This window comes from Delphinapterus leucas, chromosome 10 (genome assembly GCF_059928025.1).
Source record: "Delphinapterus leucas isolate spDelLeu-1000000601 "Yukka" chromosome 10, BTC_Dleu_Yukka2, whole genome shotgun sequence".
NCBI lineage: Eukaryota > Metazoa > Chordata > Mammalia > Artiodactyla > Monodontidae > Delphinapterus > Delphinapterus leucas.
In genome coordinates, this window is record NC_143138.1 from 66831926 (window position 1) to 66857705 (window position 25780).

A 25780-nucleotide genomic window follows, 5' to 3' on the forward strand; every position below is an offset into this window, starting at 1 on the left:
AATTTTGAGATTCTATTAGACGACCAAGTAGTAACTGTTAAATTAACCCTGGAAGGACTTCCTGGTGGCGTTAAGACTCCACTCCACAGTCCCAATGCAGGGGGCCCGGGTTCAATCCCTGGTCAGGGAACTAGATCTCACATGCGTGCCGCAACTAAGAGTTCGCATGCCGCAACTAAGGAGCCCACATGCCGCAACTAAGGAGTCCTGGAGCCGCAACTAAGGGGCCTGTGTGCCACAACTATGGAGCCTGCCTGCCACAACTAAGAACCAATGCAACCAAATATTTTTTTAAAATCCTCTTAATTTCCATAAACCTCAATTTCCTTACTTGAAAAATGGATTTAATAACCACCTCATAGGTTATGAAATGAAAATAGAAATTTGTAAAGCATGTAGCCCAATCTAATCTAGCATTCAATAATGCAATAGGTGATCGACCTACATTCCTTCTCTTAAAGCCAGATTAAACGTGATGGTTTACACCGCGTCGGTGAAAGAAAACTGTACTTTCTAAGGCCCTTGTAGCAAAGCAAATAATTACTATGCCTAATAAAGGTAAAAGCTCTAATCCGTATCTGCAAAAGGCAGATTGGAGATTAGGCCTGGGTTTTGAAGAAAGGGAAATACGCAGGAAATTGACACAGGGCGTAGTTAAGTGACAGGTTGCCCTAGCGACCACACTCCCCAGCAGCCCTCGCGCAGCCAGACACCTTCGCGGATTGGACACCTCCATAGGAAGCGTGTAGCGGGGGGAGGGGATAGGCGCGAGGTACTGTGGGTAGGAGACGGCCGTCGACGGAGGCGCCATTTTGTGAGGCGGCCGTACCCTGTTGGAATCCCTTGGCACAAAACCGCTACTGCTGCTGCTTCCGTCCTTCCTGGGGGTGAGTGCGGCGGCCGCCCGTAATGACCCGCGGTTCTTTCTGTTGGAGCAGGCCCTGTAGAGCCTCCCTGTCAGCCGCGGGCGGCGGTCGATCAGCTCCAGCCGGATCTCTCGAAGGGCTACCGGAGGCATTGGAGAGCCGCGCCCCTCCTCGCCGCTAGCGCTGTCAGCTTTCAGAGAGCGTTCTCCCGCCCAGCCCGAGGCCCGCTTCTTTCGGGCTCTGAGTGTGCCCCTGTCGGGACGTGTTTCCGACTACCCAGCCCAGCTGAGCATGAAGCCGACGTTTGTCCCTCGGGTACTTCTCAGGGGCGCCCTGACAGTCTCCAGCCGCCATCGCCCCGCAGCTTGACCTGAATCAGCCCTCTCCGGAAAGCTGTTCGGTGAAGGCTGATCTACGGGCTGGGAACCTCTTGGGGGTCGGGAGGCGGGTGTGCAGGCAGGAAGAGAAAGCCGGACTCCTGAGTTGGTCGCGCAGGCCGTGGCGCCGCCATCTCGGCCGCGACACCCCGCGGAGGTGGGTCCGGGCACTGCCCAGGCGAAGAGGGGAGGCATCAGAGATTCTGCCTAGGGCCTGGTTCTCCTGGATGGTTCTCTTCCATTTATTAATTAAGCAAATGTTCGTTCAGCCCCTGCCTAGAACAGGCGCCAGGGACTGCTGTAAGTAGTTTCTCGGACCGCGCACGCATCGAACGCAGTCCAGCTCTGTGATGTTTTATCACCGCCGGTGCGTAGCTGAGCCAGGCTGGCCACCTCAAGAACCTGTGATGATCATTGTTACCTAGGAATTAAGTCGTGTGGAGGTTTACTCTTGTTTGAGATAGCTTTGGATCAGCCGTTGCATTTTAAATGGAGTAGATTTTCAATCAACTCAGCATCGGGCTTCTCAAAGGTTTTAAGTTTTTCCTAAGTAATTTTTGAATTTCGTTTCGCTCCTTGTATTAATACACTTTGATTAATGTTTTAACGGTCAACTATCGCAATGGAGTTGCTTTGATTCAGAACACAGGGAGCTGATTGCAGCTGTGCCCTTTTTGCTTTGTAATCCTACAGCAGGAGCAGGGAAGTAACCTTCTGCTCGTATCCTTTTATGGGTTTGTTATTGAATGTGGAATCTCATATTTTTCACTGTGCTTCCCCTACCTGCTATGCCCACTGTTAACAAAATGTTAGCTTGATTTTAATGTTGACAGTTGGTCCCCACTTCCCTCCCCACCCCCCCAACCTTAGGTAACCACTGTTAATGGTTTAATGAAATTCCAATCTCAGTAGTGTTCCGGCTATGGAACAGTTGACTTACGTGATCTCTCTGACTTGCAGCAACCTATCTCTTTTGTCTCCTAGGAAAAACAAAATTTGAACCTTTTGGAGCAGTGTGCTAGATCTTCAGCAGGACAATGGGTTCAGACAAACGGTAAGTTATTACTGTTACATGCCTTTGATCTCAGCATTTCAATGGGGACTGAGCTATTTGTTAAAAATTGTTTATCAAACAAATATTTGAGTGTCTGTTTTGTATCCAGCATTGCTGTGAGCACTTTCATGATACTTGCTCTCACAAGCACACAGTTTAATGAGATAATTAAAATACTGTGTGAACTGTGCTATGGTAAAAGAAGTTGAGGGTGCTGTTAGAACACTTAGGAACATGTGTTTTCTTGGAAACGGCCAGGAAAGCTTCCTGGAGAAAGTATTCTCTAAGGTGAAGCCTGAAGGGTAAGAAAGAATTAGGCAAAGGAGGGCTGGGTGGAATAGTAAGTCATGAGGGTTCCCGGTGTGGATAACAAACAGCCTCTGGAAGAAGCTAGGAGATCATACTGTCTGTCACTTTGCACAGTACCTGGGCTGTAGAAAGCAGTCAGTGAATGCCAGTTCTCGTTATTGTCCCCTCCATGACAAGATGATCCAGATTTATAGAGCTGAGAAGCTTTGGACCATGGGTTACATTTTTAAGAAAAAAAGAAGAAGAAAGGAAAACTGCTAAAGAATTAGTAAAGAATTAAGATGAGAGCATTTGACTCCTGTGTCATCTGTGGATTCTCTGACTCAAACCATTTGATTTAAACACACAACGTTTATTTATACATCCAGCTGCCTCCTTAATATTGAGTCCAGTCCCAGTGATAGATCAAATTGATGGCGCACTGGGACTCATGAAGTGTTCATGTCACATGATATCATTGTTTTAATGCTTTGTCAGTACTCTGGTTCCAAACAAATTAACATTTACTGTTTTGGGGTCTCTCATCTACATACTTAACATTTCAAAATAGTCCTAGGCTACTTGTTTCATTTGTTTCTTTTTATGAAATTTGTATACTCTAAATGAGGCCCTTATAAGCCTTCTCTTTGTCTTGTCCTTACATAGTAGTTTTAAGAACCTGGTAAACAATTTATGAAAGAACTATTTATATCTGTGGTCAAATGGGTTTAAGCCTTTTATTATTAGGTTTTCCTGTGAAGCCCAGTGCTGCTCAGTAATCAAAAATAAATCAGGGGCTTCCCTGGTGGTGCAGCGGTTAGGAGTCTGCCTGCCAATGCAGGGGACACGGGTTCAAGCCCTGGTCCGGGAAGATCCCACACGCTGCAGAGCAACTAGGCCCATGTACAGCTGCTGAGCCTGTGCTCTAGAGCTCGTGAGCCACAGCTACTGAAGCCCATGCACCTGGAGCCTGTGCTCTGCAACAGGAGAAGCCACTGCAGTGAAAGGCCCTCGCACCGCAGCAAGAAGTGGCCTCCGCGCACAGCAGTGAAGACCCAACGCAGCCAATCAATCAATCAATCAATCAGATGTTATAGGAAATAATGTTCTCTGATGGTGCTAGTTATATCTAACAAATGAACTTGGTTAACTGCCTAATGGGGAAAAAAGACAGGTTATCCAGTTTGTTGGTCCATTTCTTAGTAGTGAGATACCCTTCAGAGTGGATGAGTCAGGACATGTCCTCCTTTGTAATTGAGTGAAATGCTAATACAGCTGACCCCTGAACAACATGGATTTGAATTTTGCAGGTCCACTTATAGGCAGATTTTCTTCAATAAATACAGTACTACATGATCCGTGGTTGGTTGAATCTGCAGATGCAGAACTGTGTATACCAGAGGGCTAACTGTGGGACTTGAGCATCCATGGGTTTTGGTATCTACAGCAGGTCCTGGAACCTGTCCCTGGCGGGAACAACTATAATTACATTCTTCCCGTCTAGATTGATCACTAAGATCTGAAATCAGGGATGAAAGGAGTGATGTGTAGGCCACAGGCTTGGGAAAATGCAGGATGAACTTGGGCAGCTTGACTCTCTCAAAAATATTAAACCCATACATTTGATAGCTATATTTTTACATTTAGTATGAATTCCTGAAAACTACCTTTGTACTTAGGGATATAGCTGTTTTCCCAGTCATTGTCTTTGTAAATTGGAATTTGGTGATAAATTTTAAGGGATACACTGAACTAGTTGGATGTCTTGTAAACTGAGATGTGGGTTGTGTGTTTTTTCAACCATGTTTTCTAAAGGGACAAAATATGATTTACTGAAGAGTAAATGAAAATTATTTTCCGTGGCAGAGTGAGTAGAACAGAACGCAGTGGAAGATACGGGTCCATCATAGACAGGGATGATCGTGATGAGCGTGAATCCAGAAGCAGGAGGAGGGACTCAGATTACAAAAGATCTAGTGATGATCGGAGGGGTGATAGATATGATGACTACCGAGACTATGACAGTCCAGAGGTGAGTGACCAACAACTGTTTATAGAGTTGTTAGAATTATGAATTATATGCACAGAACCTCCAAGATTCTTGAAATAAGTATACCAAGTGCAGAAATCTCTCAAGAGGAGTATTATATTCAAACTCTTTATTATTCTGAAATCTGAGTCGACTATAACCCTCAAAGACAGACTGTGCCCTGTAGTCATAGAAATACTGGCCAGGGTTTACTTAGGGCTCACTATGCTCCAGGCACTCTTTTGAGCACTTGACTTACATGAACTCATTCAGGTCTCACTACAGCCCTATAAGGTAGGTGTTATTCTCATTTTAAAGATGAGACAATTGGGGCATAATTATTTACCATCCCTTTGCCTCAGATGGTGTTTCTAAAAGTTGTAGTTTAACATTGTAGCATAGCTTTTTTCACATTTCTTTCCATATGCATTAGCTTTGTTTAGCAGTAATTGTGCAACCAGCATAATTTTGCACTGTTTTTTTTTTTTCTTATGCATATAATCATCTTATTTTAACAGGTAATAGTGTTTCATTGTGTGTTGTTATACTGTTTGGTGAGTTGTTAAACCATTCTTCCTGAACTAAATGATGGTTGCCAGGTTTGGGGGTTTCTGTTCTTGTTTTTTTTGTTTTATGCTGTTTTAGAAGACACTGCAGTGAACATCATCATGGAGTTCTTGTATTATCTCTATTCCTAAAGATAAATTACAAGTGGAGAGACTGGATCAAAGGGTATAAATAAGCCCAGTGTGATTTGAATTACAGTTTTCTTTATTGTAAATCAGAGAGAACGTGAAAGAAGGAACAGTGACCGATCCGAAGATGGCTACCATTCAGATGGTGACTATGGCGAGCATGACTATAGGCATGACATCAGTGATGAGAGGGAGAGCAAGACCATCATGCTTCGCGGCCTTCCCATCACCATCACGGAGAGCGATGTAAGGGGAACCAACAGTTCTAATGAGCAATCCAATAGGCACAATGAACTTTGAGCTTCTACCATTATTTTCTTGTGTTACTATATCTCAAGCTAATATCTAGTGAAATACATTTCTGTAATTAGGGTTCAGTTCTCTCAACTTGGTTCACAGATAGAATCATTTGTATTTAGGCTTTGAAGCTCAATGTAGAGTTTTCAGAAGAACTACAGGGAGCAGTTCTTATTCCTTCAATAATAGCTATTAGAAGGTAGCCAGTACGTTTTTATTGAATTGGTTACTTACTCAGTGAGGTTGTATCTGTAAGAACATTTTATGATTTGGCCATCCTTTGATTTAATGGAAATTATATTATCCATTTGAAACTTCTTAAAAGCCTGTAGAAAAGCCTGGCTCCCCACTTCTCAGACTGGTCAACTACGGCCTTGGTGTACTGGGCACTGCCTGATTTCCAGTGGTATCTCTGACCCTCATGCATTCCTTCCAGCCACATCCACCACTTGCTTCTGCTACAGGCCACTTTGGACATGTCCACCGTTCTACCAGTGTGCCTTTTTTTTCTTCTTGAAGCCCTCTTCCTCCCCTCCCCTCCCCTCCCCTCCCTCCCCTCCCCTCCCCTCCCCCTTCCTTCCTTTCTTCTCTTTCCTTCCTTCCTTCCTTTCTTCCTTTCTTTTCTTTCTTTCCTTCCTTCCTTCCTTCCTTCCTTCCTTCCTTCCTTCCTTCCTTCCTTCCTTCCTTCCTCCCTCCCTCCCTCCCTCCCTCCCTCCCTCCCTTCCTTCCTCCCTCCCTCCCTTCCTCCCTTCCTCCCTTCCTCCCTCCCTCCCTCCCTCCCTCCCTCCCTCCCTCCCTCCCTCCTCCCTTCCTTCCTTTTCTTCCTTCCTCCCTCCCTCCCTTCCTTCCTCTCTTTCTCTCTCCCCTCCCTCTCCCCCTCCGTCTCTCTCCCTCCCTCCCTCCCTTCCTTCCATCTTTCATTTGGGAGGGCAGCTCTGTGCGGCATGCAGGACTTTAGTTCCCCAACCAGGGATCGAACCCATGCTCCCTACAGTGGAAACACGGAGTCTTAACCACTGAACCGCCAGGGAAGTCCCTGAAGCCTTTCTTGACCTACCAGGTAGAATTTCTTAAGTGTATCCCCAACCCTTGAATGCAGGAGGCTGCTCAGCCAATGTTGTTTGTGAAATGAATGATGTTTTGAAATACGTTTATAAAACATGCATTATGCCAGTATCTATTGTCTTGGAGTATTCAGAGTAATATTCTGACTAATGTTTAGTGAATTTTAGAGCTAAAGATAAGTACTGAGTTCACACAGCCTTGGTCTTCTAAACATTGGAAGTGACAAATGTGAGATGGGATATTAGAATTAATAGTGGGTATTTGTGATCCACAGCACACTTGCTACACTGTGTACTGCTATGCTATAGTGATGCAGAACCATGGATCCTGCCTCATAAAAGCTTAAGGATGAATAGCTAAGGTCAGCAGATAATGAAGACAATGCAGAGTAGAAAGGGATAGGTGTTGGAAGAGGTCCTGTTGAAAGTGGTTCTGTGGAGTAACTCTGGAGGATTCTTTAAGGGAGCTGAGTTAACTGGTCGAGGGCAAGGAAGAGCTCCAGGGAGGTTTTAGTTGAGTTGATTCTTGGGGGATAGAAATGTTTTGGTCTGGTGGAGAACTGAGGATAAGATGTGGACTGGCCCAAATCAGCTTGATTTGACTGAAATCAAAAGCTTTTGACAGGAGAGAGGTGGATGGGAAGGTGCTCTGGGGGCCAGTGATGGAGTCTTTGAAAGCCCAGCTAAGTATAAAAGAAAGCTACTGAGGTTTTTACCTGGTAACAAAAGCTATGTAGGTTAGAATGGTAGGGGGTAGAAAGAAGGCAGAGCTGAGCTCAGGTAGCAGCCATGAGCATGTGGAGTAGGGGATACAAGAAATCTTGCAGGAGTCAGTTGAGGAAAGTTTACTTGTTGATCATACTGTTCCCTTGAGTCTTTTAGGCCTGTGGCCCTGGGAGCGTGCAGAAGAAGTGGGTGGCATGGGGAGAGCAGTGCCTTAGCTGACTCTGGGGGCACTCCCTTCTGGTAATGAAACAAGATTGAAATGCTTATTTATTTCAGGCTTCTCAGAGAACTAGAAGTGCTTACCTTAAGAAGGCAGGTTTTCAAAGTAGACTTTCTGAGGTTGCCAAATTTTGTGCAGTATTTGTAGAAAATTTGCTTATTGGGATCTTTAAAACCTTTTAAAATTATAGTATTTCATCTTCTCCTGAATTTCAGTTTATCACTTTCAGTATTGTCATTTTATTTTAGTCCTCCACTGACATGTGAACTCTTAGAGTAACAGTCTTTAGTTAATTATGTTACTATGTATGTTACTGTATCACTACTTTTTAGAAACTGTTTTTAGTTACTCTGGTGACTGATTTTTTACTTACTGTGTTACCAAGCATGAACTCAAGTCAGGTGGTTGGCTCTGGCTCAGTGTAGTGCTTCTCATACATACTCTTTGTGAAAAAATAGTCGATTTTCCTTATATTTATGGTAGTTGCAGTCTATAAAGGCACTGGGGATATGGAACCATGCTCTTAGGGGAAATACAAAGTTAGGTTCCTGTGAGCCTCTGGTCACAACATTTACATTAACTGATCAATATATGACCTTGTTGTTTTGTGTGTATTTCTGTTTAGAGGTGCCTTATTTAATATATACTGTTGATTCATTAGCATTGAACTCACAGCCAATAGCCTTGTAACTTATGTCTGAATGAAGCTTTTCTAATATATTTTCCCTGTAAGGGACATCACAGCCTTCCTTCTTGCATTAGGAACACTAGACAGCACTTCAGCACTGCACTTGGAGAGCCATTTTAAACAGTGAAATCACCAACAAAAAGTACAAAAATGTGAAAAACTTGGCACTAAACAGACTATGAGTAGGACACTTGTTTACAGTATGAAAGCTGAAACAAGGCAGAGCATCACCTCTGCCGGGAACACATACATCAGGTGACTCAAATTTTTTACTACTCTGCACGTGTCTGCAAATGGCCATGAAAGCACTTACAAGTATTGATTTGGAGTTAACGAATTTTAATGCGTAGGCAAATCCACAAGCGCAGAATCCCCAAATAATGAGGATTGACTGTATATAACCCTGCAGCCTTTACACGTAATTATGGAAAGTGGAGGCCACGAAGAATCTCTGTTTCACAAATTTGGCCCTGGTTTTCTCCCTGGGAGTATCGCTGCCTGGTATGATTGATAAAGAGACTAATGTATTTATTAATGTATTTTGCCTTTTGCAGTAAGGGTTTGATCTGACATCAATAACAAACCTACCAGCCAGAAGTCTTTCTTCAGGCCCAATTGTTTACTTTGATTTACTAGGAACCGAAGAACGTTATGAGCTTTGTTAATTTTCACCATTAATGTAAATGTAAGGAAGCTATTTCTTTAAGATATTGTGCAAAAAATATTTATCTTAAGGGAGTTCCTCATTTTTTGGCATTGATACTTGGTTGCGTACTTCAGAAGACAGTGACATATCTTCTGCATTTTTTAAATCTCATCTTTCTTTCTGGTCCTTTAGTACAAAGAACAACAAGATTAGACTAAAGGAGGGAGGCTTGAGGGACAGCATACCATGAGCAAGACTGTATATCACAAAATAAATAATTGTGCCTGAGGAAATTCCCAGTCAGCATATAAAGAATGCCTTCAAAGCTGTTACAGTACATCAGTTTCTATGAGAAGTGTTCCTTCTTTTATTCTATTTTTAGAATAATTACATTTTGATGATAGAAGTTAAAAGCTTGGTTAATTAAGCAGTTAATGTAATCCCTAGTCTTTGACCTCTCTTTAGTGTGGAATAGTTTGTGGCTAAAGCTTTAACTGTAAATGTGTAAATCCCTGTCTGTGCAGATTCGAGAAATGATGGAATCCTTTGAAGGCCCTCAGCCTGCGGACGTGAGGCTGATGAAGAGGAAAACAGGTGAGAGCTTGCTTAGTTCCTGCTGTTCTGGTTCTCTTCCCCATTCCCACCTCAGTCCCTAAAGAACATCCTGATATCCCCAGTCTTCAAGCACATGAATTCAGAATGAAAGGTTTGCCATGGCTAAGGAATGTGACTGTTTGAAAACGATGTTAGAAAGCATCTGAGGACCTTTTTAAAAACTTTGTTTTTAGGGGCTTTTTTTTCCCTTCGGTAAGTAGTGATTTATAAACTCCTTGTTTGACTGTTTGTAGTCGGTTGCATGGTTACTTTTTAAGCGTGGAATCAAATCGAGTGGCATTTAGTTCAGGCGGCTTGGTTCCTTGCCATGGCAAAGTATCAAGAAGATCCCCAAGTCAAGTCACATTTGTAAAGCTGCTTCCCAATTGGCTTTGTCACGCAGTGTTGAAGCAGTGGGAGAGAGATTCACCTGTTATAAAGGAACTGACTAACACGAGTATCCCGTCTATATCTGAATGCTGTCTCTAGGTGTAAGCCGTGGTTTCGCCTTCGTGGAGTTTTATCACTTGCAAGATGCTACCAGCTGGATGGAAGCCAATCAGGTTGCTTCACTCACCAAGTCTAGATATTCATGAAAATGGAACAAGTCTGTACAATTAAAAAAAAAAAAAGGTTGAAGGAGTGGTTTGTTCCAAAGGAGTGACTTTAAAAAAAGAAAAGCTTTGTATATATTAAAATTGCTGTTACTAGAATAAATACAGTACCAAGCACTACATTGCAGAATTTGCTCTGCCTTTAAACATGGCTACCTGGCAGGGCCTTGTTAACCACTGAATATTTGTCTGGTAGTTATCAAGACATCTTAATATTCCCCTTTTCCTTACCTGATTATATTCCTATTATGTCCATTGAGAGTAATCTTAGATTATCCAACTCTCGATTTGACAGTGAAGAGAATATAATTGAAGTCTGCTACAGGCATTTTGTAAGTAATTTTTTATTTCTCTTGGAGACTGCAAGCCTCCTGGAGGCGTAACTGCTCAGTGGGTCTTCAAGGACTATGTAAGGACCCAGTAGAATTTCTGAACAATAAGTCTGATGATATTAGCCTGGGAGCTGGTGTCCTGCTGCTGTCTGATCTAGTTAGAGTGGCATTAACATTCTAATCTCCCTGAGAATGCCTTTTATAGTCTGTTCAAAGCAAATCATTGATGATTCTTTAAGAAGCATTAACTGAAGTGTTCTACAGTTTGTCAAGATAATGTTCAGTGCTTGGCACTTAAATAACGTTTTTTGCCAGAACTCCAAAGCACAGTATTGAATGCCTTAACCAAGTGCATTCTGGGAAGTCTGCTTAACTCATTATGTTGCTTCTCTGCAGCATTTTATGATTTGTCACTCATAAATAAGAGTTATATTCTTTGATGATTTATTATCATTTATAACAAGACTCACTAATGAGGGTATCATTTTGACTGACTTGTTAGATTTCTAAGCCTCTCATTTCCTTAACCCAGAGGTGACAGCCTGATCTTATAATGGTAGATCTTCATTCATTTCATACCATGGACACCAGACATACACAAGCTTCATGTGAATCTGCTTTCTTTACATGACAGCATCTTTTAATATGGTGGATGTATCAGAATGACTTGCTTGGGAGTTTAAAACTCCTAGGAAATTAAAACCTGTAAGACACTTAAAAATCTCCACAATTTTAATGTATACAAAGCTATGTTAATGTGTAATATTTCATTACAGTTCAAATTCACTCCAGAAATAAAAGACCAGTAGGATTAGGGACTCAGTGATAGTTTGGAGTCTCCCCCAGCACACATCCCTCCTAGTGGGATGATCTGTTGACATATCTGCCAGCTTCTTTATTTTTGCTTCTTTACAACACAGTGAGTGGATGGCCTTCAGCTCTTTCCCTCTTGGCCAGACATGCAGTCTTGTCTTTAGATATTGCAGAGACAACATTCACAGCATGTCTTAACTCTTCCAGGATTTGCAAGAACCAAATTACTCAACAGTATGTATGTTTAGAGGGGTTAGACTCCTTTAAAAAAATTTGGATATCTAACCTCCTACTTAAATCTGTTCTGACAGTGTCAGAACATCCTGCTCCCTTCCCCTCCCCCCAAAAAAAAGAAAAAGAAAAGATATGCCTGTTAAATGAAGGCTCTTTGGGGGCAGGTGCTGGGTATACTCTTGGTAGACTGATTCAGCTCAGAGTTTTTGACCTTTGAAAATTAAGTCCTTTTTAGTCACATGGTTGACTTGAAGGATGAGGTGGTATATGAACATTTACAAACTTTTCCTAACCCCCTGAAGAAACTTCATTGGCCTCCTGGTTACTCATCTTGAAGGAGAGTACCATCTATTTCAGTGAAAAACACATCTGTCACTCAGGACATGACGTGGTTGCACTTGGCAGGAAGAAATCTCATTTAGCTGTTTTAGAGTCGATGGCATTCAGACTAGTTCCTCCTGAGAAAATTGTAACCAGATTCCCTTTAAAAATGAGTTCCCCTCCCATTGTCGCCCAAAGGACACATCCTGAAGCAGGAATTTGAGGGAAGGGGAAATGTAAAGGCTTTCACTTTGCATAAGGATGGGGGACTGGGGAAAAAGTGAAGCGAAGCCCAAGGACACCATGCTAAGGGCTAAAGTAGGAGACAACCTCAGAACTGGGAGAGTTGTGTCTTCTGCTTTTTGAAATAGACTGTCACTCTCAGGCAGCCTGTCAATGATGAATGTTAGGACTTCTGTCTCTGCTGGAGACACGGCCTGGTGCATGTCAGCGTTTAGTGTGTGGCAGCTTTCTCAGCACTCCCTGACTCCGTTTACCTTTACTCCGCATCCCATTCTCTTACTGCCTATCTGAAGGATTGGATGGGCAGAGTATAGGTGGCGGTGGTTGGTCCTCCCCGTATGTTGTCCATTTAATTCCAGAGCACTGATTTTTCCGAAGTGTGCTCTGCCCTGGGAAAATGGACACATGTTCCTCACAATGGGAATAACTAATTACTTCTTTTTTTACAGAAAAAGCTGGTGATTCAAGGAAAGCATATTGCAATGCATTATAGCAATCCCAGACCTAAGTTTGAAGATTGGCTTTGTAACAAGGTAAGCATGCGTTCTTCCCAAATAGACAAAACTCTTGGGGTTTTGTTGTTTTCTATTTGTTTGTTTGATTGTCCAAACAAGGACATGAGTAAGTACACAATCACCAGCTTTTATCATAAGGTGATTTTCGGGGTTTTGTTGTTTTCTATTTGTTTGTTTGATTGTCCAAACAAGGACATGAGTAAGTACACAATCACCAGCTTTTATCATAAGGTGATTTTCGTACTTTCTGACTTTCTTGGGTCCTCCTGAGTAGGTACTAAAGGACAGAATCCCTCAAACATGAGAGATTTTGTTTAAGATCCTGGTTCTAAGCCCAGTGTTTCAATTAAGATTTTAAGTTTATTTCACTTTATGGTTTCTTGAATTCTAGAGCTCTCAACTTTTGGCAATTTCTCTCTTTTTTTTTTTTTCTATTATTATTTGGCTGCATTGGGTCTTTGTTGCTGTGCATGGGGGCTGTTCTTCATTGCAGTGTGCGGGCTTCTCATCATGGTGCCTTCTCTTGTTGCAGAGCATGGGCTCTAGATGCATGGGCTTCAGTAGTTGTGGCTCACGAGCTCTACAGCACAGGCTCAGTAGTTGTGGCGCACGGGCTTAGTTGCTGATTCTTAACCACTGCACCACCAGGGAAGTCCTTATGGTGCTCTTCTGATATAAGGGAGAACTTTGCCAGTGGCTTGCTATAGGATTTTGGGGTGAACTAAAACTTTTCCCCAGCTTGGTAAAAATGGAATTCTACTTCAGAATACATCAAAATTTGTTTTTCTTGGGAGAATTCACATAGTAAAAGCATTCTAAATTTTTAGGTTAATATCCCTTTATCTTGGATACATGGTATCACTTTCTGCTTTTTTTTTTGGTTGTTCCTCACTGGGACTTGCCCGTGGCCCTCTTGCTCTAACTTACTACATTGTTACTAGTAAGCCCGGCCTACTGTGAGAAATAACTAAGATAAAACTTTTTTTTTCCAGTGCTGCCTTAACAATTTCAGGAAAAGACTAAAATGCTTCCGATGTGGAGCAGACAAGTTTGGTAAGCCCAGATTCAGCTGTTTGGGAATATGTATTAAACCCTGACTAATTGGATTGTCTGTGAACCTAAAGAAAAGTACAGGTTGTAGGGCATTTAAACAAGTAACCTATATATTTTCCTTAAACCTTCTTACCTTAGGTTAGGTAGATCCTGCTGATGATTGTGAGAGTACAAATAGTTCTTTTATGTTCCAAAATTAAGTCTGCTCGCCTTGTTTACATTCTGCATCTGCTTTTCTTTAGTATAGAGGTAATGTCAGTCCTCCACTGGCCCAATTTTTGCATTCCCCATTTAAAATTCATGTCAAAATCAATGAGGTTTTACTATAGCCACAAATGGTTAAAAAAGAAAAAACAACTGCTACATTTACTTAAAATTAAAACTTTGGTATTTCAATGTATTTTTTATATTGGTTTGTTGTTTGTTTGTCTTCAGTTACTGATTCTTCCTCTTTCTTTCCTTTCTTGTAGACTCTGAACAGGAAGTGCCCCCTGGAACCACAGAATCAGTTCAGTCTGTGGATTACTACTGTGATAGTAAGTTCAAATGTAATCTTTTGGCCTTTATGTTGGAAATTAACCTCCATTTGATGTTTTTGTTCTCCTACCCTTTTTTATTTTATTTATTTATTTTGCATTTATTTTATTTATTTATTTTTGGCTGGCGCTTCGTTGCTGCGCACGGGCTTTCTCTAGTTGCAGTGAGCGGGCTTCTCATTGCGGTGGCCTCTCCTGCTGCACAACACGGGCTCTAGGCATGCAGGCTTCAGTAGTTTGGGCATGCAGGCTCAGCAGTTGTGGCTCGTGGGCTCTAGAGCGGAGGCTCAGTAGTTGTGGCTCACAGGCTTAGTTGCTCCGCAGCATGTGGGATCTTCCCGGACCAGGGCTCGAACCCATGTCCCCTGCATTGGCAGACGGATTCTTAACCACTGCGCCACCAGGAAAGTCCCATCCTGCCGTTTGTTTTTGTTTTGTTTTTTTCATCCTGCCGTTTTTTAATGAGGAGCAGTAGCTTCAGGTTGCCTCATAAAAGATTGGTTTTTAGAATCTTCTCCATGTCAAAGTGTGAAAGATATGCAGTCGACTCTTGAACAACATGGGTTTAACGAACAATGTGGGTTTTTTCAATGAATGCTATAGTAGTACAGTATCCTCTGGTTGAATCTGGGGATGTGGAACTACCAGTACAGAGGGCTGACTATAAAGTTATATACAGATTTTTGACTGCGTGGCTGGGATGGGGGTGGGGTCAGCACCCCTCATCCCCCTGCATTCAAGGGTCAAATATGCTAGAAACCTCCCAAAATGGATTTGTTTGTACTTGAACCTGCCTTGAAAAGCATTGGTTGTGGGAATGCATGTATCTGTCATCTGTCTCATTCACCTGCAGCAATCATACTTCGAAACATAGCTCCACACACTGTGGTGGATTCCATCATGACAGCGCTGTCTCCCTACGCATCCTTAGCTGTCAATAACATTCGCCTCATAAAAGACAAACAGACCCAGCAGAACAGAGGCTTCGCGTTTGTGCAGCTGTCTTCTGCAATGGTGAGATGTTCATTGAATCTTTCCTTTTAAAAGAAACTGAGATTTAAGAGGCAAATGTGGTTCATCCAATTGTGATACTGTGTGTAAGGCTCCTGGAGCCCAAAGTTCAAGACTTAAGAAATGACAGTTATTACAGTGCTAAATTATAGGCTGATGACTTCAGTAAGTGGTAAAAATACCATATATACCTGTAGATAACTGAAGGTTGAGCCATAGTTTTGTCATTTCATCATGCTTTGTTTTAGACTGTTTTAGCATTTACTCTTTTAATAATACTGGATACCTTCATGTCCTGGAGGAAAGAGGGCTAATTTTTTTCTCACAATTTCATATCCGCAAATAAGAATGAATTGCTATTCTTTTTTTAATATTTCTTTGACTGGGCTAGGTAGTAGAGAGAGATTTTCAATTATGTGACAAAATTGTTTTTCTTCACATTCTCCTTCAGGACGCTTCTCAGCTGCTTCAGATACTACAGAGTCTCCATCCTCCTTTGAAAATTGATGGCAAAACTATTGGGGTTGATTTTGCAAAAAGTGCCAGAAAGTGAGTGGCTTCATTGTCCTTACTTCAAACCGCTGCATCTGCGTGCTTGTCCAGGGATGCTTTGCTAACTGCATTCAAAGCCCATGTTCTCTACATTGAGACACTATCCTTCCTGGTTGGCTGGGAAGGATACAGTTGTCTTCTTAGAGCTTATTCCCTCCTGTCTCAATAACCAGTTGCCAGAAAACTTCAGAGCAGGACAAAGAGAGACATGGCAGATGGGTTGAGAATAAGTGCTATGCAAACTGCTTCAAGATGGTGCAAACCCATCTGGATATAATTCTTTACTTCCAGAACAACATGCAGTTTCATGTATATAGAGCTTCATTCTAGCGATGTAAATTCCCCCTTTCTGGTGTCATTGCTCATCCAGCAGACACCTTATTAGATGGAAGGGTACAAAGAAGAATAGAAATACTACAGGGACACTTGCCCACTTAGGGCTTTGCCCATGGGAACCCTTCCTCATCTGAAATGTGGCCTTGCTGGCATTAGAGACCTTCCAACAAAGGCTGGAGTGAATTGCTGTTTTCTGGGTAATGTGGCATTAGTGATTGGAAGCATACTGAAATAGAATCACATGATTGGATCATTGTGGTTTCAGAGACTTGGTCCTCCCAGATGGTAACCGGGTCAGTGCTTTCTCCGTGGCTAGTACAGCCATTGCTGCCGCTCAGTGGTCTTCCACCCAGGTAAGATGGAGGATCTTTTTGCTCAGTGTAGTGTGGTGGTGTTGCCCGGATTCACAGAAGTAACCTCTCCAGCGGTGCTTGCCTTAGAAGCTCTCCAAGGACATTTTAAAAACTTGATGTCTGTGTTTCCTCTTCTTTTGATATTTTGTAGTCTCAGAGTGGCGAAGGAGGCAATGTTGACTACAGTTACCTGCAGCCAGGCCAAGATGGCTACGCCCAGTATGCTCAGGTAGGTAGATTTGACCAGCATCCAACTTCTGGTCTCCAGAGTGTGTCTGAGAATAGCAGCTTTAATGGTGGACTCTTCTACAGTACTCACAGGATTACCAACAGTTTTATCAGCAACAGGCTGGAGGATTGGAATCTGATGCATCATCTGCATCAGGTAATAAACTTCATATTCCCTTTATTTTTGTTTAAGCAAATACAATTGAGGAGATAGAACTAGATGTTCTCACTAGACCCAAATAAATCTATGAGGGCCATTTCCCTGCAAAACTTGGGGACAGGACACATTCAGGGTTGTCACCATGTGCCTAAGGTCCTAGGGAAATATTGGGATTGCTCGTGTACATCAGGAGCTGATAAGAAGCTCTTAGAGACCATGTGATGAATGTTCATTCCTGGAATTCAGTATTTTCCCTGTCTGTGTTGTTAGGAATCATGGGTGACCATGTAGGTTCAGGTAAGCAGAGACGGTGTGGCCCTGCAGTCTGGTGTCCAGACATTAATCAGAAGGGTCACTCTAAAAGCTTATGCTTCAGTTGTTGTTCTAGAATTATAAAGGTGTGGCAGTTAAATCTGTTCGCAACCCCAGAGCAGATATGGAGACTTTCTTCTCTTCCTTCTTCTTAACCATCATACAGAATGTTTGACTTTGTGTGTCACACTCTAGTAGGATTATAAAAATGAAAATATCGTAGGTTCAAGAGTACGTATTGGGAATTAGGTTGTTAAGAACTGACATATACAAAGATGCTAGATTGGGCATTACAGATAAGGATGTTTGGCTTAGAGTTCAGTGCGTTGGCTCTTCTAACTCCTGTGTTTATTATCAGGCACAGCGGTGACCACCACCTCAGCGGCTGTAGTATCTCAGAGTCCCCAGCTATATAATCAGACCTCCAATCCACCCGGCTCTCCGGTAATCCTGTCATTTTAGATACAGAACTGGTGACTGTTGGGGAAGCTTTGTGTTGCCATACTAGTATTGTCTTTGCCTGCTGTATGAGCTAGGATTGAATAATACACATTCCAGTCTCACTTCTCTGTCAAATATTATTAGGTAATAAAATAATTTTGTGTATGTATTTTAAGTGCAAGATTCCAAACGGTGTATTTATACTATGCATGTTTCGACTTGACCTTTAGGAAGAAAGTTGTCAACATGTGTTTTGATCAAGGATTGCCTTAGATCGTTGCTACAGTGGGTCTGTCAGGGGGCCCTTCCTGCTGGATGATTGCAGTGATTTAGTTCTCTTGAGAGACTTTACAGTTGAAATTATATTGAAGCTGCTGTTCTTTCCAGACTGAGGAAGCACAGCCTAGCACTAGTACACAGGCCCCAGCCGCTTCCCCCACTGGTGTAGTTCCTGGTACCAAATATGGTAAGCCAAACCTCATGGGGCTGTTGATAGTTGGAAGGTCCTAGTTGTTGTCTTTGTTTAATAAGAGTTCCTCTCCCTTTGTGGGTGTCAGAGGGACACTTGGGGATGTGAGAGAAGACCATTAAGGCCTGCTGCATCTCAGTGGCTTAGAATTTAAAGTAAAGCCAGTTTCTTACCTGGAATGACTGTATGCTGGATTTTGTTTTTTGCAGCAGTGCCTGACACGTCCACTTACCAGTATGATGAATCTTCAGGATATTACTATGATCCGACAACAGGGCTGTACTATGACCCCAACTCACAGGTAATTTAAGGGTTAAAATACATGTTTTGAGGTATAATGTACATACGGAAAAATGCATGAAACTGACGTGCAGTTCTTGCAGTTCTTTGAATGTTTACATGTATATGCGTTCATACATACACCAGCGCTGAGATAAGAACGAGAGCATTCCTAGCACACTGGACATTCTCTGGTGCCTGTTGCTGTTCAGTCAGTAACCCCACCCGTAGCCACTATTCTTACTCCTAAACCATGGATTATTTTGTCAAGTTAAAATTTATAGGTGACTGTTAACCTTCATGTAAAGACTAGATAAAAATTTTAATTGTGATTTTTTTTCTTACTATATATTGTTTTTTTTTAATTGAGATAAAATTCACATAACATAAAATTCACCATTTTAACCATTTAGAGTGTTCAGTTCAGTGGTATATTCACAGTGTTGTGCAGCCATCATCACTATCTAATTATAGAACCTTTTCATCAACCTGAAAAGAAACCCTATGCCCTATATATTAAGCAGTCACTTCCTAATCCCGTCCCACCCCAGCAAATGCTGTCTGCTTTCTGTCTCTATGGATTTGCCTATTCTAGACATTTTGTGTAAATGGAATCAGATATGTGACCTTTTGTGTCTGGCTTTTACTTAGCAACCCTTTGTATTTTTGAGAATAGAAATTAGCAGATGTGTGGAGTGATATTTTATTTTTGGTGGTGTGTATAACTTTTAAAGAGGAAAAGCAACATTAACACTCCAAAAATAAACAGCTATTTATGACCAGGAGCTGTATGTATATATAGAACAGTAAAAATAAGTGCTTTTAACAGGAACTTGGTATTGAGAGCTTGTGGTTTCTGAGAGTCAGGTGTGAAGCTGTGTGGGACCTGCCAGGGAGGCTGAGCCTGTGCATGGTTCTTCCACTGCTCTTGCTTGTGAAGTCTGACCTTTCCCAGGCCATTCTTCTTGGCGGCCATAGAAGTTGTGGCTCCTGTGCCTGACCCGCACCACCTTCCCTGGAAGAGATACAACAGGCAGTCTCTCCTGGGTCCCTGTTGAGCAGGTAGAGTGAGTGATTGAAGAATAGAGAAGAGGAGAGATAACTGCTACCTATTCTCTGTTGTGGTTCTCCCCACAAATTTCAGATCAAGTTCCTTCACATGTCACCTCCTTCCAGGCTCCCGAGCTAGCCTCTTACAAACCTATTTGGTTGCCTGAATGTCCACAGGCCGTGTTCTGTATGGTTGAACCCAACAATGACATGTTAACTGGTTGTCATGGAGGACGTATGAGAAAAAGCTCCTCCTGAACCACCTGTTCTGGCCACTTGGTTTGTGTAAATGGTCTGTCTATGGAAAGGAGTCAGACGCGTTTCTCTTTGGGTACCCTCCAGGTCCAGGGATTAAGTTAATAGGAACTAGACTCTTGAAAAGAAACCACACTCTACTTTTGCCCAAGAGGTTTCACACCTCTTGGCTGGTTCATCATCCTCACCTACACCAAGGTGTACAGCACCTCTTCTCTATGTAGAAAATATTACTTGTCTGCAGCATGCTTTGTTTTTATGTTTAGTTTTTTTGACAAAACAACTTTGATGTGGGTTTTTGACAAAATACTCCTTTAAGTTAATGGTTCAACACAGCAGAAATCTGCATTAATGGTATTTTTTTCCCAGTACTACTACAATTCCTTAACCCAGCAGTACCTGTACTGGGATGGAGAGAAGGAGACTTACGTCCTGGCTGCGGAGTCTAACTCCCACCAGCAGACAGGCCTACCTCCTGCAAAAGAGGGGAAGGAAAAGAAGGAGAAACCCAAGAGCAAAACAGCACAGCAGGTAAGGTCATGACCCATCCAGCAGACCCATCTTTCTCTCTGGGATATTGGGCTTAATTTTTATGTTTTTTTTTGTTGGGGGGGCAGGGAGGCGAGGCATTTATATCTGCTTTATTTGGATTCTTTAAAAGGGGGCCACACATCTTATTTATATCAAGTTTGTAGAGCATTTTGCAATTTTTTAGTGTTACCATATGTTGTTTGTCAGTTGCCTATGTACTTACGGGAAAAAAATCCTGAAAGACTCAAAGACTTTTTTAATATTTATTTATTTGGCTGCGTCGTGTCTTAGTTGCGGTACGCGGGATCTTCATTGCCGCGTGCAGGGTCTTTAGTTGCGGCATGAGGGATCTAGTTCCCTGACCAGGGATAGAACCCGAGCCCCCTGCATTGTGAGCACAGAGTCTTAGCCACTGGACCACCAGGGAAGTCCCTGAGATTTAGGTTGTATAAGGCTGTATGGGGTTTCCTGTGCCTTTCGGCGGTTAGAAGAATTCACTGAAGAGTTCCCTCTGATGGAGCAGCAGGAAGAAAAGAGTCATTAATCAGCCTGCATAGTGCAGGACCCTGCATGAGTCCCAGCTTCAGTCCAGGGAGGAAAAGTCGTTTATACAGGTAACTTCAATGGGAAGCTGATAGAGGCCATCCATAAAAACTATTTATGGAATTTAAAATACATTGACTTTTGAGACCTTTAATGACTTTGGTTGTATGTACTTCATAAAGGTAAGGGCAAAAGGGGTTTTGTTACAGTTTGTTACAATAACGGCTTGTTTTCATGGCATAGGAGACTGTTTTCTAAGTTCCTCTACCTAAGTGTATTTTTTGTGATTGTTGTTTGACTTTAGATTGCCAAAGACATGGAACGCTGGGCTAAGAGTTTAAACAAGCAGAAAGAAAATTTTAAAAACAGCTTTCAACCTGTCAATTCTTTGAGGGAAGAAGAAAGGAGAGAATCTGCTGCAGCAGATGCTGGCTTTGCTCTCTTTGAGAAGAAGGTAACAGTAGCAGGAATGACCTTACTTCATGAGGGGAACTTACGTAAAATTTGAGGCTTATGACGTGTTCTCTGTTTCCCAGGGAGCCTTAGCAGAAAGGCAGCAGCTCATCCCCGAATTGGTGCGAAATGGAGACGAGGAGAATCCCCTCAAGGTAAGGAAGTACCACCAGTTTAAAGACCATATCTGTGCTTTGTGTCTCACTTTGAAACTCAGCTGCATCGTGGCTAATGTGACTTCTACTTAATTGGTCCCTGTCAGTGGGTATTCGGAGCAGCTTCTGCACATAGAATCCATGTTCAGGGCTTTGCTTTCCCTGTGTGAGAGCTGGAGAGATGGAGCAGGGAATGAAGCCCGAATTCCTGAGCTCAGTTAATTGAGTTTTATTGCATTTGTAAATAGAGAGTTTTAACAGACTGGAAAGAGAAAATTAAGACAAGAAAAAAACGTATTTTATTGGTAGATACTAATGTGGGTGGGCCGTTACTCTGATCTGTTGTATTTGGGGTTTTCAAATATGGTCAGCAGTTTGAGAACAGCCATCCAGGAACTCTTCTTGGGGCCCCAAGAGGGTTGGTGCCAGGAGGCTCTCAAGCCCAGCACTGGAGGACCTGGCTGCTCCACTCAGTATGGGTAATGCGTACTCTCACAGTTTGGATTAGGCATTACTTTTAGCCATTGCTATCTTCCTGTTGTACATTTCCAATGACCCACCCTCCTTTTGTCCCTAGAGGGGTCTGGTTGCTGCTTACAGTGGTGACAGTGACAATGAAGAGGAGCTGGTGGAGAGACTTGAGAGTGAAGAAGAAAAGCTGGCCGACTGGAAGAAGATGGCCTGCCTGCTCTGCCGGCGCCAGTTCCCAAACAGAGACGCCCTGGTCAGGCACCAGCAGCTCTCAGACCTACACAAGGTGGCCATGCTTCTCTGAGCTGATCTGAGGCAGGGAGGGGAGGCAGCAAGATGCTGTGATTGCCCTGACGGTAGTGAAGTTTCAGTAAATACCTGTATTAGATGATTGCCTTTTAGAAGGCTGCTCCTGATTATAGTATGTTCTAGATTATGGAGTGGAAAGGACCGTGGCAGCTCCATATGCACCGGGCTCTGGCTTTCATGCTGTAGTGTAGTGAATTAGGCTTTGACTCTTAGAATATAATAGATACTGGGGCTTCCCTGGTGGCGCAGTGGTTGAGAGTCCACCTGCCGATGCAGGGGACACGGGTTCGTGCCCCGGTCCGGGAAGATCCCACATGCCGCAGAGCGGCTGGGCCCATGAGCCATGGCTACTGAGCCTGGGCGTCTGGAGCCTGTGCTCCACAATGGGAGAGGCCACAACAGTGAGAGGCCCGCATACCGCAAAAAAATAAAAAATAAAAAAAATAAAAAGAATATAATAGATACGGATAATGTGATATCTCAAATTAGGTGTGAATTCTTACTGTCTGTAAAATCTCTCGTATAGCAAAACATGGACATCTACCGACGATCCAGGCTGAGCGAGCAGGAGCTGGAAGCCTTGGAGCTGAGGGAGAGAGAGGTGAATGGGGGTCAATGTGCCGCTAGAGTGTCTTGGGGTAACTGCCTTTGGTTTTTATTTGTAGCACTTGTTTCAGGTCCCAGGGACAGGGTAGGGTTTGCCACATACCTGTCACCTGGCCATTGTGGCTCATGTAGACTGGACCCAACTCTGTGCGCTTTGTGAGCCCTGTACTGACGCTTAATGAGGGTGCTCAAGGCTGCTCACAAGTCCTGAGTGCCAAATACTTGCTGGTGAAGTATGCTGGATTTTAGCAAGGAGAGAGTGAGCTCATTTGGCCTGGCCAGGGAAGCCTTTGTGAACAATGAGAGGAGCTTCAAATGAGGCCCAGGGAACAGCAGGACACAAGATGATTGCAGGTGATGTGGAAGGAAGCAGTGGGCAGGAGAAACTTGTGGGGCCACTAATGGGCAGTCATTTGGTAGTTGACAAGGCAGGTTGAGAGCCAGCTGGGCAGGGTTTTAAATACAAATAGAGGCCTATGGGTTAGAGATGAACCAGTGAGCAAGTTACTTGAAATTTCTCACCCCAAGATAGTATCTGTAGTTAGGGCTTTTGCTTTCCTGTTTTTTTCCACTGTTTATGGTGCCGTCTCCCCAGGGACTGTAGAACAGGTCTCTGGAAGTCTCCTTGGCTCTGTCTCCCTGGAGGTGGGCCTGTCCAAATGCTGAGGGGGTACAGCAGCTCTGCCCTCCTCTCCCTCGAGGACCTTGGCAAGCTGTGCCCACGCCCAGCAGGCTGGTTGAAGAGCTTGACAAGAGGTGACTCGTTAAATAAAACTGGTTGTTGGAAACATAGTTCTACCCCAGGTTCCACACACAGTTCATCTCTACAAACCTGCCGTTTTGGATATGACTGAGTGCAGCGAGGGAGACAGGGCATGTGGTATTTGGGAGCACTCTAAAAGGCCAAGCTCCAGATGAAGAAAGCACTTGAGGTGATAATCTTGAAGTGTGGGTGCATGAGACTGCTACAGATTGAAGTCTGAATATCTCTAACCATGTTTGTTTTCTCACATAGATGAAATACCGGGATCGAGCTGCAGAAAGACGGGAGAAGTACGGCATTCCAGAACCTCCAGAACCTAAGCGCAAGAAGCAGTTTGATGCTGGCACTGTGTATGTGTTGTGCACATTTTCCACTTTGTGAGCCGGGGCTCTGGCTTTTTAAGTAACTGTGTGTTTGCCACTGGCAGGAATTACGAGCAGCCCACCAAAGATGGCATTGACCACAGTAACATTGGCAACAAGATGCTGCAGGCCATGGGTTGGCGGGAAGGCTCAGGTTTGGGAAGAAAGTGTCAAGGCATCACAGCCCCCATTGAGGTAAGCAGTGGCTTGCAGGCTTATCCCAGAGATGAGATGAGATTGAAGAACCCAGAGGGCCTAGGACCCAGTGGGAGTTGTCTTCTCTGCAGCCCTCCCATATTTCACGCTCCTTTTAAGATGTCAGTTGGAAGGAATGGGTGTGGCACCCTACTTGATTTTTCTGGTCTTTTGGTATCTTTGGGTAAAACCTACCTTCTCCTAAGGGCTGTGTCTTTCCATGTCCTTTGTTATAAACAAACCCTAATTTAATACCAATTCAGACCCGTGTAGCTTAGATTGGATTTTTAGAAAGGTACTGTGCTTTCATTTCTAAGTGATTTTGCTTATGTATAAAACAAATTATAATTTAGTAGGATTTCCATCCATGGTAAGAAATCCTTTACTCAGATCTCAGGAGCAGAGGCCCTCAACCACTGGCCTTCTAGACAAAAGCACCGCCAGTGATTGCTCCCTCTCTGACCCGGTAACATAGCTTAGGTCAGACTCTTACTGTTGATTTGTGCAAGTGAGTTCTGCTGACTTCAAGCTGTCCTGCTGTGATCTGTGCCCAGAATTACCAGAGCTTCCCTGGGCTTCAGTGCAACGCTTTGTGCTTTGGGGCCCTTACAATGCTTGCTGAACAGGCAGAGGAGTAGGGGAGGGTGTGGTTCTATCTGCCTGTCTCCCTTACCTATTTGATCCCTTCAGTCCTTAAACCTACTCCAGGTCTCCAATATAGAAATCCATATCTTCATTTAAAACTTCCTCTCCTGTCTTCCAGAGGGTGGTCCAGCTCAGTAGGGAGTGGGTTAGATAAGGGAGAGAGGGAGCCATCCACACCCTACCTGCCAGCTGCTGACAGCAGTTTTATCCCTCCCAGGCTCAAGTCCGGCTAAAAGGAGCTGGCCTAGGAGCCAAAGGCAGCGCATACGGACTGTCTGGTGCAGATTCCTACAAAGATGCTGTCCGGAAGGCCATGTTTGCCCGGTTCACTGAGATGGAGTGAGACTCAAGAGAGGATGAGAGAGAGAGAGAGAGAGAGAAAGAGAGAGAGAGACAGATATGACAAGGAGCTCCAGAGAGCACAAGGAGTGTTCCATCTCTTGAATTCACTCTGACCACCTTTCTGTTTAAGGGCATGCCTTGTGCTGTTAATAGTTTTTAGGGCAAACCACTTCTGCAAGGTTCTCCCACTTAAAGGAGTCCCCCTAGTATGGGTTATCTGGTGAATGGCCTGCCTTCCTGCCAGAGGGCTCATGAGCTGGCCAAGGGGACAGTGGGTCTTTTATACTTCAGTGTACATAGTGTAATTGTAGTGTGTTTTACATGTGTAGCCTATGTTGTGGTCCATCAGCCCCTTGCATTCCTAGGGGGTGTTGAGATGCCCTAGGGTGGTATGTAACACCAAAGCCGCCTCTGTTATTTGTTGTGCTGTCTTTTCTCGGCAAAAGCCTTGTGTATATTTGTATATTACACATTTGTACAGAATTTTGGAAGATTTTCAGTCTAGTTGCCAAATCTGGCTTCTTTACAAAAGAAATACCTTGAAAAATGTGTGTCTGTGTCTCTTTATTCTTGGGGTGATGAAGGAAGTGTGTGAAAATTCATCATGAAAACTCCATCATAACTGAGTCGGCTTTTCCACTTCCTTACTTTGTATAGGCCTAAGTGAGTGCGAGAACTTGGGCTTCTTCACTTTTCACAGACTATCCTAGACCTGTGGGGGGTAGGCATGTTACTGCTCTGTGAGGAAGAGCCT

General features: G+C 43.4%; 1 protein-coding gene across 5 annotated transcripts; it reads left to right on the forward strand.

The window, feature by feature from the left end:
- The first annotated feature begins 771 nt into the window (after positions 1–771).
- RBM5 (RNA binding motif protein 5) lies at positions 772–25575 on the forward strand. Of its 5 annotated transcripts, XM_022573074.2 has the most exons (25): positions 772–887; positions 2228–2297; positions 4452–4617; positions 5400–5555; positions 9475–9544; positions 10034–10107; positions 12551–12634; positions 13609–13669; positions 14140–14205; positions 15059–15219; positions 15668–15765; positions 16370–16457; positions 16609–16686; positions 16770–16842; positions 17516–17601; positions 17986–18064; positions 18277–18368; positions 20021–20182; positions 21030–21179; positions 21262–21333; positions 21911–22090; positions 22640–22714; positions 23735–23832; positions 23910–24039; positions 24902–25575. In XM_022573074.2, exons 2-25 carry the CDS (start codon positions 2281–2283, stop codon positions 25025–25027), a joined length of 2442 nt encoding a protein of 813 aa, XP_022428782.1. In that variant the 5' UTR covers positions 772–887; positions 2228–2280; the 3' UTR covers positions 25028–25575. The 5 variants fall into 5 exon arrangements, with proteins under 5 accessions (XP_022428782.1, XP_022428781.1, XP_089775468.1 ...); XM_022573073.2 differs by lacking the exon at positions 24902–25575 and having other exon boundaries at positions 23910–24895; XM_089919342.1 differs by lacking the exons at positions 772–887; positions 24902–25575 and adding an exon at positions 894–1400 and having other exon boundaries at positions 23910–24895.
- Positions 25576–25780: the final 205 nt, after the last annotated feature.

What these genes read in the sequence shown, in the direction of transcription:
- RBM5 (XM_022573073.2), top strand. An exon ending in ATGTGGAGCAGACAAGTTTG is followed by an intron (nt 13,670 to 14,139) that starts GTAAGCCCAGAT and finishes CCTTTCTTGTAG; the next exon opens with ACTCTGAACAGGAAGTGCCC. An exon ending in GCTACGCCCAGTATGCTCAG is followed by an intron (nt 16,687 to 16,769) that starts GTAGGTAGATTT and finishes ACTCTTCTACAG; the next exon opens with TACTCACAGGATTACCAACA.